This window comes from Pollachius pollachius, assembly GCF_949987615.1.
Source record: "Pollachius pollachius genome assembly, chromosome: 20".
NCBI lineage: Eukaryota > Metazoa > Chordata > Actinopteri > Gadiformes > Gadidae > Pollachius > Pollachius pollachius.
In genome coordinates this window covers 11826916-11839539 of record NC_136953.1, presented here as the reverse complement: position 1 = coordinate 11839539, position 12624 = coordinate 11826916, and the positions used below count along the sequence as shown (strand labels likewise).

The window sequence follows — 12624 nt, the reverse complement described above, 5'->3', positions numbered from 1 at the left end:
AATCCTGTTTTATCTGTTGATATGAAAGGTCGTCCGTGTCTTAACAACTGCCAGCAGAGGGCGGCGTTGATCAGCAAACGACCCATCACATTCATTATATTTAGTTGCTTTGTAGAAAATCGTCTTCAGACTAAATTTGAACAGGGACAATGTACAGAAACATTAACCTTGTTTAGAGCAAGGAGAGATGCATTGTACCAGGTTTTAGCAAACTTTTATTTTCCACCTGTAGTAAATTGGTACAGCAAGACTCATAAAAAGGTGGGCATAAACAAGTTTTTTCTATTTTTTTATAATAATAATAAAAAACGCATCAGCCGAGAATCAATTAATTTTTTATTCATGGTAGAGTGAAATGCAGATAATTTAAGTACATGTGAGTACATGTGATGAAATGCATGAAGGGCTTTTTCAAAGCAAGAGTAGAAAGGTGCTGTTCAGTCAAAACATAGAAAATAGAAAGCTAGAAACGGCAAACAATATAGGGACATTAAAACTGCAAAGAAGTCGCACACACAAACACACACACAACAATGTGCTTACGAAACAAAATATTCCTTTGGTTAAACATAACCATGTATAGTAAACTGTTGTGTCAATATCGGTTAAACATAACCATGTAAGTAAACTGTTATGTTAGTATCCGTATATCGACCTGTTATGTTGAGTTGTTGGAGCAGAGAATACTAATGGTCTCCAGACATATAAAGAAAGAATGTATTACACACTGCATTCTTTTTTTTATATGTTGTATATTTACCTTGTTTTACTTTTTTATTTATTCATTCAACAGGTTCATTACCGCTTCTTAAAACGATCCACTTTTGGAGCCAGGAAGTTACACATACCACTGAGTGATATGTGTAACGTAACAGCCAATCAGCGTTCAACCGGCCAACCGTTCCCTGCAGTGCAGTCTGGGGTGAACCGCAGCAAATTTGCCTGACAAAACTTGCACAGCGACAGTTTATGATTTGTCGCATGACAAAACTTTGGTGACAACGCGAACGGGCGAAAAATGTGTCTTTTGGTGTGAACGCACCTTTATAGAGCAGGATTCTGCTGTTGAGTCGGATCTAGCCAGTGAGGTGGAGCAGGTACCATAGGGTAGGAACTTGCTGTCGTTTTTAGCCTGGATCTCAGAACAACCTATAGTCCAATCATCACTCACACTCAAGTCAGCTCCACCTCCGTCCCTTTGTGTGATACGTACACCCCAGGTAGCCTGACCTTGCAGTCGGGCGAGCTAACAGAGTAATGACGCCGGAAGTTGAATTAGCCTATTTCTTTCTGGAATATGTAGACCTTATGAAAGGCAATTTATCTGATTCTCTCTTCTATCTGATTAAGTGTGAAGATCCTGATTAGCGGGATATGTGTGATGTATCATATATATTGTTTAGTATAGGGTTAATAGTTAAGTAGGATATAGTAATTTATTCCAAAATAATACAAATGGAGCGAAATCAGAGTCATGCGTTTCAACTCGGGACCATTAATGTAAGGACATGCAAGTGTGAAAGTAAACTGGCGGACTGTGTAGCACACTGCAAGAGATTGGCACACGATATAACTTCAATGCAATAAGTCCGACTTGCTTTAAGGACAATGTCCTGAGAGGTTGGCACTTGGTGTACAATGGTATGAAGTTGCTGTGTTGCTGTCGTTCTGGCCCCACATGTCGTACGTACAATTAGACTTTGAGTACATTATTCAGGGCAGACTAACCATGGTGAGAGTAAAGGTGAATGGGGTGAAACTAGCAATATACAGCTGCTAAGGAATATGCCACCTCCACCAAGAAAACCTTCTACTGAACACTGAAAAAGATTAACATTTTCAAGTGACTTACATCAGGAAAATCATAAAAAAACACCAATACTGGATAGTTTTGTAGCTACCAACCAGGAATATCCCAATATTTCCCCTGTTTGAGAGAGGCTTAGGGCAGGGAGGATTTCCTCGAAATTTAGCCTACTGCTCCTTTTAGTATAACAGAGTCAAAATGGTAACGGAATTTTTGTGATGTCATTAATGTAAACAAACCCCCAGGGTAATGGCATCTAGCACTAGAATAACAGTTGAAGTATATAGTATTGTGTCAAAAAAAGTATAGCACAGAACACCACATCACAAGCCTGATACAAGCAACCTCATCTCCAAAAGGGAAATAACAGTCAAGCAGCCTGGTGGCATACTTACAAATACTTAAATACACATCTAACAAAAATGTAACTAAAACACAAATATGCATACGAATAATCACATCTAATAAAGTTATGCATCAATAAAAAACTCAAGCATATTGGCTTAAGAACACACTGGCTGATCGAAGTGAGTCTCGTGATTCTTTGCAATTCTTTGCGTCAATAATGGTAGTGACTTGCAGACTTCCACAGACCTGTAGAATTATCCTAGGGTGGCTAGTGAGGTGCTCAACCAATAACAATGTGCAGTTGGATCAAACTGTTTTGTAATTCACGTCACAAAAGATTGGAGCATGAGTTAGAGACAAATACTCAATGACATGCAAATGCAGACCGAAGCGTCATCAACACGCCCACTTAAGTGGTGTGAGAAATACAGACTTTCTACTCCTCATTGAAATATAAGGTCATTTACATTTCCTATGGATAAAATACTACCACAGGTGGAGATTTTAAGGATACCAAAGTCAGGATAAGTCGTTCACACATAGAATAGAGGGAGAATAGCAGGACTTACGTGCATGTGGGAAAGCATCTATAGATGGAAGAAGAAGCTAGTTATGGCACGTTTCCAGCGGTGGGTGCATTGCTGTTAGGTATGAATAGGTGCGGAACGGTTCGCGTTTCCAACCGCAAAAGTGTGCAGAGTCCAGACTTAGCCGCGATAAGCCGTACTTATCTTTCAGTGCTCATCCGTTGGGGCACCAAGCGGTCTAAAAGGGTGCCAAAAAGTTCGATCTACACACGCCTTCCGTTGATTGGTCGACAGAATCGTCACTTCCGTGCGACAGGGGGATAATAACAAACAAACACAGTAACCGCAAGGTATTTCTGGACAACAGCGAAAAGTTCGTTTATTGAAGAAAATGTTGTGCAAAGTTTGCTGTCCTTCTTGGACGTCCTACATTTTTGCTATTTGTTTATTGTGTCACGTTCTTTTTTTTCCTTGGATTTAGCAGGCTACACTGTGTCGGGCTTCTATGAAGTCGCGATGCATGTGTAGCTACCGCGGCTATCGCCATCCAGCTTAAACCCCACCCTACCATAACGTGTACTGTCGGCGTTGGAAACGCGAGCCGCAACTGGGCTGCGCCTAACCGCACCTACACTACCAGACTTGATCGTACTGGGCCTAAACGCACCCGCCGAAAACATGCCATTAGAGGCACATAGCGAGCAGTAGCAGCTAGTTAGAGGCACAAAGCGGGCAGTAGCAGCTAGCAAGGGACACATAGCAAGCAGTAGCAGCTAGCTAGAGGAACATAGTGGGTAGTGGCAGGTTGTGTGATTGTGTCTTAGGATCTCAAATCTTCATATTGGCCCGACACAACCCTCTTATCCATCTCGTTTTGGGAGTTTCTACGAACGTCTCTGTAGGCTGGACATAACAGTATGAGAGTTGGCACCTGGCTGGAAATCATTTAATAAATGACAGCATCTCATTATCATACAAATACTATGTACTCACCAAATCCCCAAATTCACCATAGTCACCAAAAGGAGCACACCTATAACAGCATACAATCCATCACTAGTTCGACCTGGCTGGACCAAACCTGGAAATAAGTTCTCTGCAGAGAAAGCACATTACATGTATACAGAATCTGTCTTTAACATCGCATCTGCCAATAACATTCCACGGCAGGCCTATGTGTAAATTTAGATGCATCCATGACGTCTTGAGTGGATTGTATCTACCGGCTGCTGCGCGGCTCAACATTGTATCTAGTAGATACAATGTTGCGCCGCGCAGCAGCCAGTACAAATGGGTTAAAGGAGAGCTTGACTCTGCAGACAGAATTTGACCTGATAACTACCCGCCATACAGGACAGCTCTTCCTCCAGTCTCGATCGAGCTTATACGAACATTCGGATAAGGCTGGCAGGTTTCTGGCTCAACAGGTTAGACAGTCCATGACCTCTAATCTGATTACAAACATCCTAAAAAACATGATGGTCAGATTTCTAATGATGAGCAGGAAATTAATGATGAATTTAAGAGGTTTTATTCATCTCTTTACACTTCTGAGGTGATATATGACCCTTCTAAACTTGAACTATTTTTTCAGAGCTTAAATCCACCTCAAGTTAGTGTATTATTAATGGAGCAATTGGAAAAACCTATGTCTCTAAGAAATGGCTCCATGAAATTAGAGCAGCCCTCTACAGTATGCAGTATGCAAAAGCTCCGGGCCCTGACGGATTTTACATTAGCATTTTTTAAGAAATTTGGAGATAAGTTATTACCAGTCTTATTGACAGTTTTTGAGGAGTCCTTTGTTGAAGGTCACCTTCCACCAACCCTTTGTCAGGCTTCTATTTCTGTTTTACTGAAAAAGAATAAGGATCCCCTGAATTGTGGGTCATTTTGTTGCCCAAATTTCTCTACCTTTTCCAAACTATACCAATCTTTATCAACAAGTCTTTCTTTTCGCACCTAGATAAGATTATCTGACTTCATTTGGAATAAGAAGCCACCCCGTATCCGTAGGGAACTTTTGCGGCCAAGATTAATAGGTGGTTTGGCCTTAACACATTTCCAATCTTACTATCGGGCAAGCAACCTTAGAGCTATGGCATATTGGCTTAAAAATTACATTGATAATGAGTCTCCTACTTGGGTTCAGATAGAGGCCACTGCCTGCTTGCCATCGTCCCTCCCTGCTTTATTGCATTCTGCAATGCCTATCACTCCAAACCACGTTTCAAGTGCACCCTTGGTACATCAGTCTTTACCTATATGGGCTCAAGTCCGAGGGCACTTTGGTTGGCAGGCTGGCTCGCTCTGGGCCCCAATTGCGTCTAATCATCGATTTGCCCCTTCATTTCATAATGAATTTTTCCTGGCTTGGCAAAAGAAGGGTATTATTTCATTTAAAGATTTATACATAACAGGTGTTTTTGCCTCATTCAAACAGCTCAAAACTAAATTTAATCTACCGAATGCAATTTTTTTTGTTATCTTCAGGTTAGGGACTGGGTACGTAACAATACAGGAACGTTCCCTACAATCCCCAAACCTCAACCTATGGATACTCTTTTCCCAGCAGACCCAGAGCTCAGGGGCACAATATCCGTTATCTATAAAAAACTTTATTCTGTGCAGTCAGCGTCTCTGGATGCATTGATAGCGGCGTGGCAGGCTGATCTGAATAAAAATATAAAAATTTACAGATGTTGAGTGGTCAAATGTTTTTTTAAGAATACATTCTTCATCGATATGTGCCAGACATGGCTTGATCCAGTTTAAAGTAGCACACAAACTCCGTCTCTCTAAAGCCAAACTCTCAAAAATGTATCCATCATGCAACAAATGTAAAAATTCACCTGCAACACTAGCTCATATGTTCTGGCTTTGCCAGTTAATTACTGGTCCCCTATCTTTGACTCAATATCCAAGATACTTAAGAGACCAATAACTCCGAACCCTCTTACAGCCGTTTTTGGTATTCAATGTGAGGGTGATCATCTTCTTAGAGCACAATTTCTGAAACTTGAAAAGATATGGTTTGCTTAAAGGGCTCAAAGGACAATTTTAGCAGGGTTTGGCAACCTTTCATTACATATCTGCTTGACCAGCTATAAGGATGTACAAAATGTTATTTCTCACTTTTATCTTGCTAAGGATCCAAATAACTCCAAACTGTACAAACACACTTTATTTTATTTCTTTATTTTATTTATGTATTTATTTTTATTTCTTATTTTACTTTTGTTGTATCATTATTATTATTATTATTATTATTATTATTATTATTATTATTATTATTATTATTATAATTTTTGATTTATGTTTGTCTGTTTGTCTTTGGGGGTTAAAAATAAAATATTACATTTGTATAATATGTTTTGCTATATTTTGAAAAATAAATAAACAAAGTGTTAAAAAAAAAGAAAAATGTCCGAAAAGGACCAAACGGGATCTTTTCAAGTGGCGAGCTGCTTGTGGAGGTCTATGAGGAATACAAGCATGTAATAACTCAAAAAGGGGACACCATAACCATTAACAAAAACAGGGAGGCCGCCTGGCAATCAAATCGCCGATCTTTTGAATGCATAAGTAGAATTAAGCGTAACATATTTAGATTGACAATAGTTTTGTAATCAGGGTGATAGTCTCGAGGTAACGTGTCGGACTTGCACCCGGTCGTTCAATCCCCACGCTATTAGTAATTTAGGAAGGATTACTGGAGAAATCAAACAACTTTTCATGCAATTGATTTCCATTTCTTTGAATATTCAAAATTGAATAATGGCTGACTATTTCCCATGCAACAGTGTCTTTGTCATTGTGACAAAGGCTTCACTATGGGTAACATTAATATTAACATTAACTTTACCATGGGTTTTTGCAAGTTATATTTGGATTCTAGGCAACGCCAAGAATTCTATGACATACTCGGGACACGAACTCGGGTTGCCCATAACACAGGGCAAATGCTAGACCACTCACCCAACTGCTGATTAATAATTTCAATAGAACACATAAATTGAATAAAAAAGTGTGAAAAAAAAAATCCACGATAACAATAGATAGAATCCATTTAATTATTTTATTTGTATCATTTAATCTTAAACCCTTAGTGAAAATATATGCTGTTTGTACTTCATATATGTCGATTTATGACAAAACCGTGAGGACTAGGCTTGGCGGAACCTTCTGATGGTACACTTGTTGCCGAGAGGTGGGACTTCTCCGAAACACCGATCAAGTAAGCCTGACAGTTAGCCTGCTACCGACCAGGTTAGTTTGGTCGAATAAGTTGCCATGGTTACTAAGCGGAGATTCCCGTAAGTCACGTTAGTTGAACGCAACTCTAGCTGAAAGTGGCAAGGCTAAGCGAAATAAGGGCGGCTTTGCCTTTAGCTTGGTTGATGGAATACCCCTCAGAATGTGGTTCCTCCAACGCCCTGTTTAGGCTCAGTTATGCTCCCATTTCGTGCATAAATAGATACGTACGTTATCAACGTTCTAACCGCCACTGCCTTCATACTTTCATGCGTCCTTTACGTTTTAATGGACGTTGAGCAAAGCATCCCCTAGAGGGCGTTGTTCAGATTCAAAAGTTACTCGATAAAGTAAAAAGTAAAGAAAAGTTTATGACCACAACAAACATGGCGATGATCTATTGAGAAGTAGGCAAAAACGCAGGCAGCATTGTAGACGGTGGTGGTCAGTGAGACCACTAAATACATCCTTGAATGTCTCTTCATCTTTGTGTATGCTATTCACGGCACTATTTTGTGTACAATGCCCGACACTGCCCCAATGATTCCCGGTGGTACTGCAACGCTTGGTCCGTTTCGGTACGTGTACACAAGCTTGCAGGATACGTGCAGAAATACGGGTGAAATGTATGCAGAGTACGGACAGAAGGCTCCGTCGGTATCTGTATGCGTATCTAACGTAGAGCATAAATGAGCCTTTAGAGGTTCATGGTAGAGGCTAAAGTTCCTCTTATGGCCTGTAGGTGGTTTAGAGTATTAAGCATGACGCAGAAAGCCCCGGCTTCATTTTAGTTTGACGGGAAGGAATGTGATTTCATTATTTGAATACAAAGCCAACAAATGTCTTCCTCGTATGTAAGGATCCGTTTTCCAAGGTCCTAGTTGACAATTATCTTTATTCAAATTGTTATAAAGGATTAAATGCGAATACGTTTTAGCCAGACTCTCAATGTTATAAACTGTGCTGCCAGAAATAGATGGTGTCTGTTGTTGACTGCTAACATCTTAGCTAAGTGCTGACGCTCCATATACACAAAGTCTTCACCGACATAGAACCCTTGCATTAACCAATGGGTGACGTCAAAGATTCTACGATCTCATCACAAGACATAACAGGACCTACCAGAAAGGCGTATCTCCATCTCCCTGGTCTGGTTGAAGAGTGCGTGGTGAACTCTACAGATGAGGTGTCTGTTCGGACTCTTCTTCTCCACCACCACGGTGCTGGAAATGTTGTACAGTCGGTCTTGTCCTTGGTTTGCAGGCATGGTTACGGCGGGCAGGAGGTGTCCATCAGCGTTCCTCCAGGAGAGCTTTGGTTGTGGGTACCAGCCTTTAGCCCGGCAGCCTAGAACCAGGCCGCTGCTGTTGCCATCCTCCAGGGTTATGACTGGGGAGGAGGCTGCACCTGGGGGTAAGGTTAGGGTTATGACTGGGAGGAGGAGGCTGCACCTGGGGGTAAGGTGAGGGTTATGACTGGGAGGAGGAGGCTGCACCTGGGGGTAAGGTGAGGGTTATGACTGGGAGGAGGAGGCTGCACCTCGCAGCTCGCATCAGATTCAAGATGATGGTACTGGCATACAAGGCAGTCGATGGAACTGCCCCTGCCTACCTCCAAGCATTAGTAAAGCCACACACCCCAGCTCGATCCCTCCGCTCAACTACCTCAGCTGGACGTCTGGTACCGCCATCGCTAAGAGCAAGCAAAGGTCGATCAGCGAAGTCGCAACTTTTCTCTGTTTTGGGACCTCAGTGGTGGAACGAGCTCCCTACCGATGTCAGGACCGCAGAGTCGCTCACCAGCTTCCGCAAAAGACTCAAAACTCACCTGTTCAGAGTTCACCTCGACTCTGCATAGAAACCAATGCACAGCCACCATTGAATGTTGTACGTCCTGGCACTTGTACATTGCACTTATTCAAGGTACTTAATTGTGTAGCATCTACAGTAGCTGCTATCTTTGCTTTACACGGGAAATGGTTTAGCCTAGCGATTGTAATACTTGCACTTGGTTCTATGAACGTCTTTACTGTACCGACAGCGATATATTGTTTCACTTCTTATGACAAATGTACTTATTGTAACAAATGCACTTATTGTAAGTCGCTTTGGATAAAAGCGTCTGCTAAATGCCCTAAATGTAAATGTAAATGTAAATGCTCCTGGGGGTAAGGTTAGGGATATGACTGGGGAGGAGGGTGGGGTTAGGGTTATGACTGGGAGAAGGCTGCACCTGGGGGTGGGGTTAGGGTTATGACTGGGAGGAGGAGGGTGCCCCTGAGGGTGGGGTTAGGGGGCGTAGTTCTACTATATTTGTAGTAGAATCTGTCTCACCCACTAGAAAAGGGCTGTCTCTTGTTCCAACCTACGGGTAGCAGTCTTACCTACAAGGAGATGGACGGAGTACATGTTTTCTCTGGACTTGAACAGGCAGGTGTAGTTCCCCTCATCGGCCAATCGGACGCCAAACAGTGTGAGGGAGATGATTCCTCTATCCAGATCTTCTTCCGACAGCATCGTCCTGCCTCTGTATGCCGGATTCTGCTGTTGATAAATTGTCCGACGGTTTTCATGCCGATGGACAATATCAGGAGTCAGGTCTGTCCTGAACCACTCCATTACATTCTCGCCGATGTCTGACGACGTCTTTGTATCGACCGACAGAGTGACGTCATCACCGACCAGTGCCCTCACGTAAAGAGCTTCCCCTAGACAGAGAGATGACCCGAGGTAGAGGAGAGGTTATGAGGTTGGGAAACACAGCACACTTCTCTATCATCCACCTTGCTACATGCGGAGCCAGGAGAGGATCTGCTACTGGACACTCTCCTCTGACCCTAGTAGTAACATTATGGCAACAGTATGACAACCAAAAAGAGTATTGGTAATCATTGGGTGTTTTACCTTCAGAAAAGCAGATCAACAGGAGAAAAAGGACTGCCATGAGAAGCCCTGAAGAGGTTCCTCTGACTTAATCAGGGGAACATGGACATCTGCCTAGCCCTTTGAGATCTTCGGATGAAAAGGGCACTATAAATAAAATATATTATTATTATTTATTTACCTGAAATAGAACAATAAATGTTATTAAAACATGAACATCCTTACCCAAACTGACAATTATACATGATTGACAAAGTTGCACGGTATTATTATTATTATTATTATTATTATTATTATATAAATAATAATAATTTATTAATTAATTCATTTATGAACAATAAAATCTTATCTATATCAATTCAATGCCATTGATTTAAAAATAACCTCAACACAATTGTTATTCCATGGTGACTACTGACTACTGCTATTTTTAGAACATGCCTGCTGCGGCGTGGGGGGAGATATAAATCGCTCATGCGATTTATTTAATACCCGGGTCATTATAACATTCATAACAGGTACACAACGACACAAACGAACACAAACGAATCAAACGCTGCATTTGATAATGCAGCGTTTGATTCGTATGTGTAAAATCTATATTATTAACAAACCATATGGCGGAGCTTAACGTATTCCCTGTTTCCTGAAGCGAAAGTAAAGTAGGAAGTTCCCCCAAGACAAAGGGAACTCTTCAGCGATCTCTTTAAATGCAGGCCTATGTGTGGATTTATTCTGTTTTCAACTGTTTTGTGTTGTATGTCACGGCCAGGGCAGCTTTTAGGGTGTTAAAACTGTATTCGCCGAGCTGTTAAAACAGGACTGAAGAGAGACAGGGAAGTGCGTTGATGCGCTCATATCTATTGACACAATAACTATTTGACAAACTAGCTAAACTTTCAAAGTGAGACACATTTACAGGTGTAGGCCTACAGTCAGCAGCCTGTGGTGTAGATGTTTGAGATTCTCAAACATCTACACCACAAATAGGCACGTGAGGCGTATTCTCAAATTGAGATACCAGAGCGTTGATTAGGTAATTTAACACGTGGCAATAGTGAAACAGATCTGATAGATTAAGTCCGGATTGATAATAGTTATGTAGGCTATTGTGTATATAACCTATTGTATATTACATATTGCTATTGTATATATATTGTTTGTCACAACGTAATACATATTTACCTTTATACGTCTTTGGAAATGTGGGTACGTGATGGGCACGTTCCAACGTGCAGGGTTATTCTTTCGTTTCACGGATGCAATTTCACATCCAAACTATTGGCGGCAGTAATGTGTCAATGCATGACACATGAAGGGGAGAAGAAGGGGACCTGCGGAGGTTCTGGCTTTATATTATTTTTGCTTGAAACTTTTACTGTTAATGGCTGAACGTTACCAGAGCCTGACATTCTCAGACGTTATGCTAGGCGGGAGAAGTAATCCATCCATCCATCCAATTTGAAGACAATTCTTGGCTAGTCACAAATCCTCGTGTTGGTTGTCATTAATATATGAAGAGTTTTTAGCTGCTGCTCTCACAAATTTTAGGTTTGTTAAGTAAATTGTGAGCTACTAAACTTGTAAGTCACTAAACTTTTTGTGGCTGGCTGGCTGGCTGGCTGGCCGGGTCATTCTATTTGGATGAATTTGTCAGGCGTTTCAGCATAACATTCAGAGAATTCTTATTTTTTGAGGCGACTGAGTGAGTGAAAGAAGAGAGAGAGAGAGAGAGAGAGAGAGAGAGAGAGAGAGAGAGTTGTAGGCCTACATGGTTGTTAAAATACCTATTTTTTGTTCTACATTTGCTGTGTGTGTGTGATGTATTGCATTTAATGAGTTGTATGCATTGTGTCCTTTATGCACAATATAAATAAATGACAAAATCCTTAAGAACTTACCTGGCTCATCATTTTTTATTAGCACGTTTGAAAAAGGTATGACTGTCAAAATGCATTTGCACCGTACTGAATAAATTATTTGTGCTTGGATGTACCCTGTACTTGGCCCCTGAATGGCCCCTGTATCAGAAAAATCCTAGAACCACCACTGATTATTGGGGATAGGCATCTTCTTTCTTTTGGATTAAAGTTGCTGCAAATATTAATAACAATTATTAACATTAATTATGTATACATATAAATAAGGTTTAGCTATGGGTACAGCAAATCATCACATAGATGGGAATATACAAATCCACAAATGCAGGTTGTCGTGTGTTGCTGTGAAAACCTGTGAAACTGTATCGTGAATTACGGGTCTGCTTTCAAGCCTTTGTCGATCTAATCTTGTGGATACAAACTTGAAGTTTTTGGGACTATTTTTCCGCAACAACAGAGAAAAAATTATAAAAATACATATATACACCATTCAGAATCCAGGTTTCCTATAACCAATCAGAATACAGGTACGTTTGCAATGTCCAATCAGCCATAGCTACGCAGAGAGAGCGATTCACGTCATCTCCGTTCGTTGCTGATTTTTATTTTATTTTAATTCAAAAACGTAATGCTATTACATGTCTTTATTATTTTGACAGTTCAGTTGATTTTGGATTGATGGCAAAAGGAGAGAGGAGTTGGAGGACCAAAAGGAGATAGAAAACACAAGATTACTCTAAAATAGATACCGTTTTGAAATAATATAATAGAGATCAATCATACTATGCCAAATGGGAAATCATACTAAAATTACTAAATACTATTATGCTACTTTATTATACAAGTAATCATAGTAAACATGTATTATATTGCTGTAGCCTATTATATAAGGAATCTGGTTAGTGTATATTAGTTAAGCTGCTGAT

General features: G+C 40.7%; 1 protein-coding gene across 3 annotated transcripts; it reads right to left on the bottom strand.

The window, feature by feature from the left end:
• Window positions 1–339: 339 nt before the first annotated feature.
• Window positions 340–11075, bottom strand: LOC307091027 (butyrophilin subfamily 1 member A1-like). Of its 3 annotated transcripts, none has more exons than XM_079757858.1 (6): window positions 11004–11075; window positions 9840–9965; window positions 9320–9643; window positions 8059–8343; window positions 3676–3778; window positions 340–3585 (listed from the first exon to the last, which is right to left on the bottom strand). In XM_079757858.1, exons 2-6 carry the CDS (start codon window positions 9877–9879, stop codon window positions 3567–3569), a joined length of 771 nt encoding a protein of 256 aa, XP_079613984.1. In that variant the 5' UTR covers window positions 9880–9965; window positions 11004–11075; the 3' UTR covers window positions 340–3566. The 3 variants fall into 3 exon arrangements, with proteins under 3 accessions (XP_079613984.1, XP_079613985.1, XP_079613986.1); XM_079757859.1 differs by having other exon boundaries at window positions 9840–9999; window positions 11004–11069; XM_079757860.1 differs by having other exon boundaries at window positions 9840–9947; window positions 11004–11040.
• Window positions 11076–12624: the final 1549 nt, after the last annotated feature.

Bases quoted from the DNA above. Each gene is read 5' to 3' on its own strand.
- LOC307091027 (XM_079757858.1), bottom strand. From the start codon at position 9,879: ATGGCAGTCCTTTTTCTCCTGTTGATCTGCTTTTCTGAAG. The intron at 8,344-9,319 runs GTAAGACTGCTA...CCTTACCCCCAG, and splicing joins CTCCGTCCATCTCCTTGTAG to GTGCAGCCTCCTCCCCAGTC. The intron at 3,779-8,058 runs GTAGGTCCTGTT...CTTTCTCTGCAG, and splicing joins GATGGAGATACGCCTTTCTG to AGAACTTATTTCCAGGTTTG.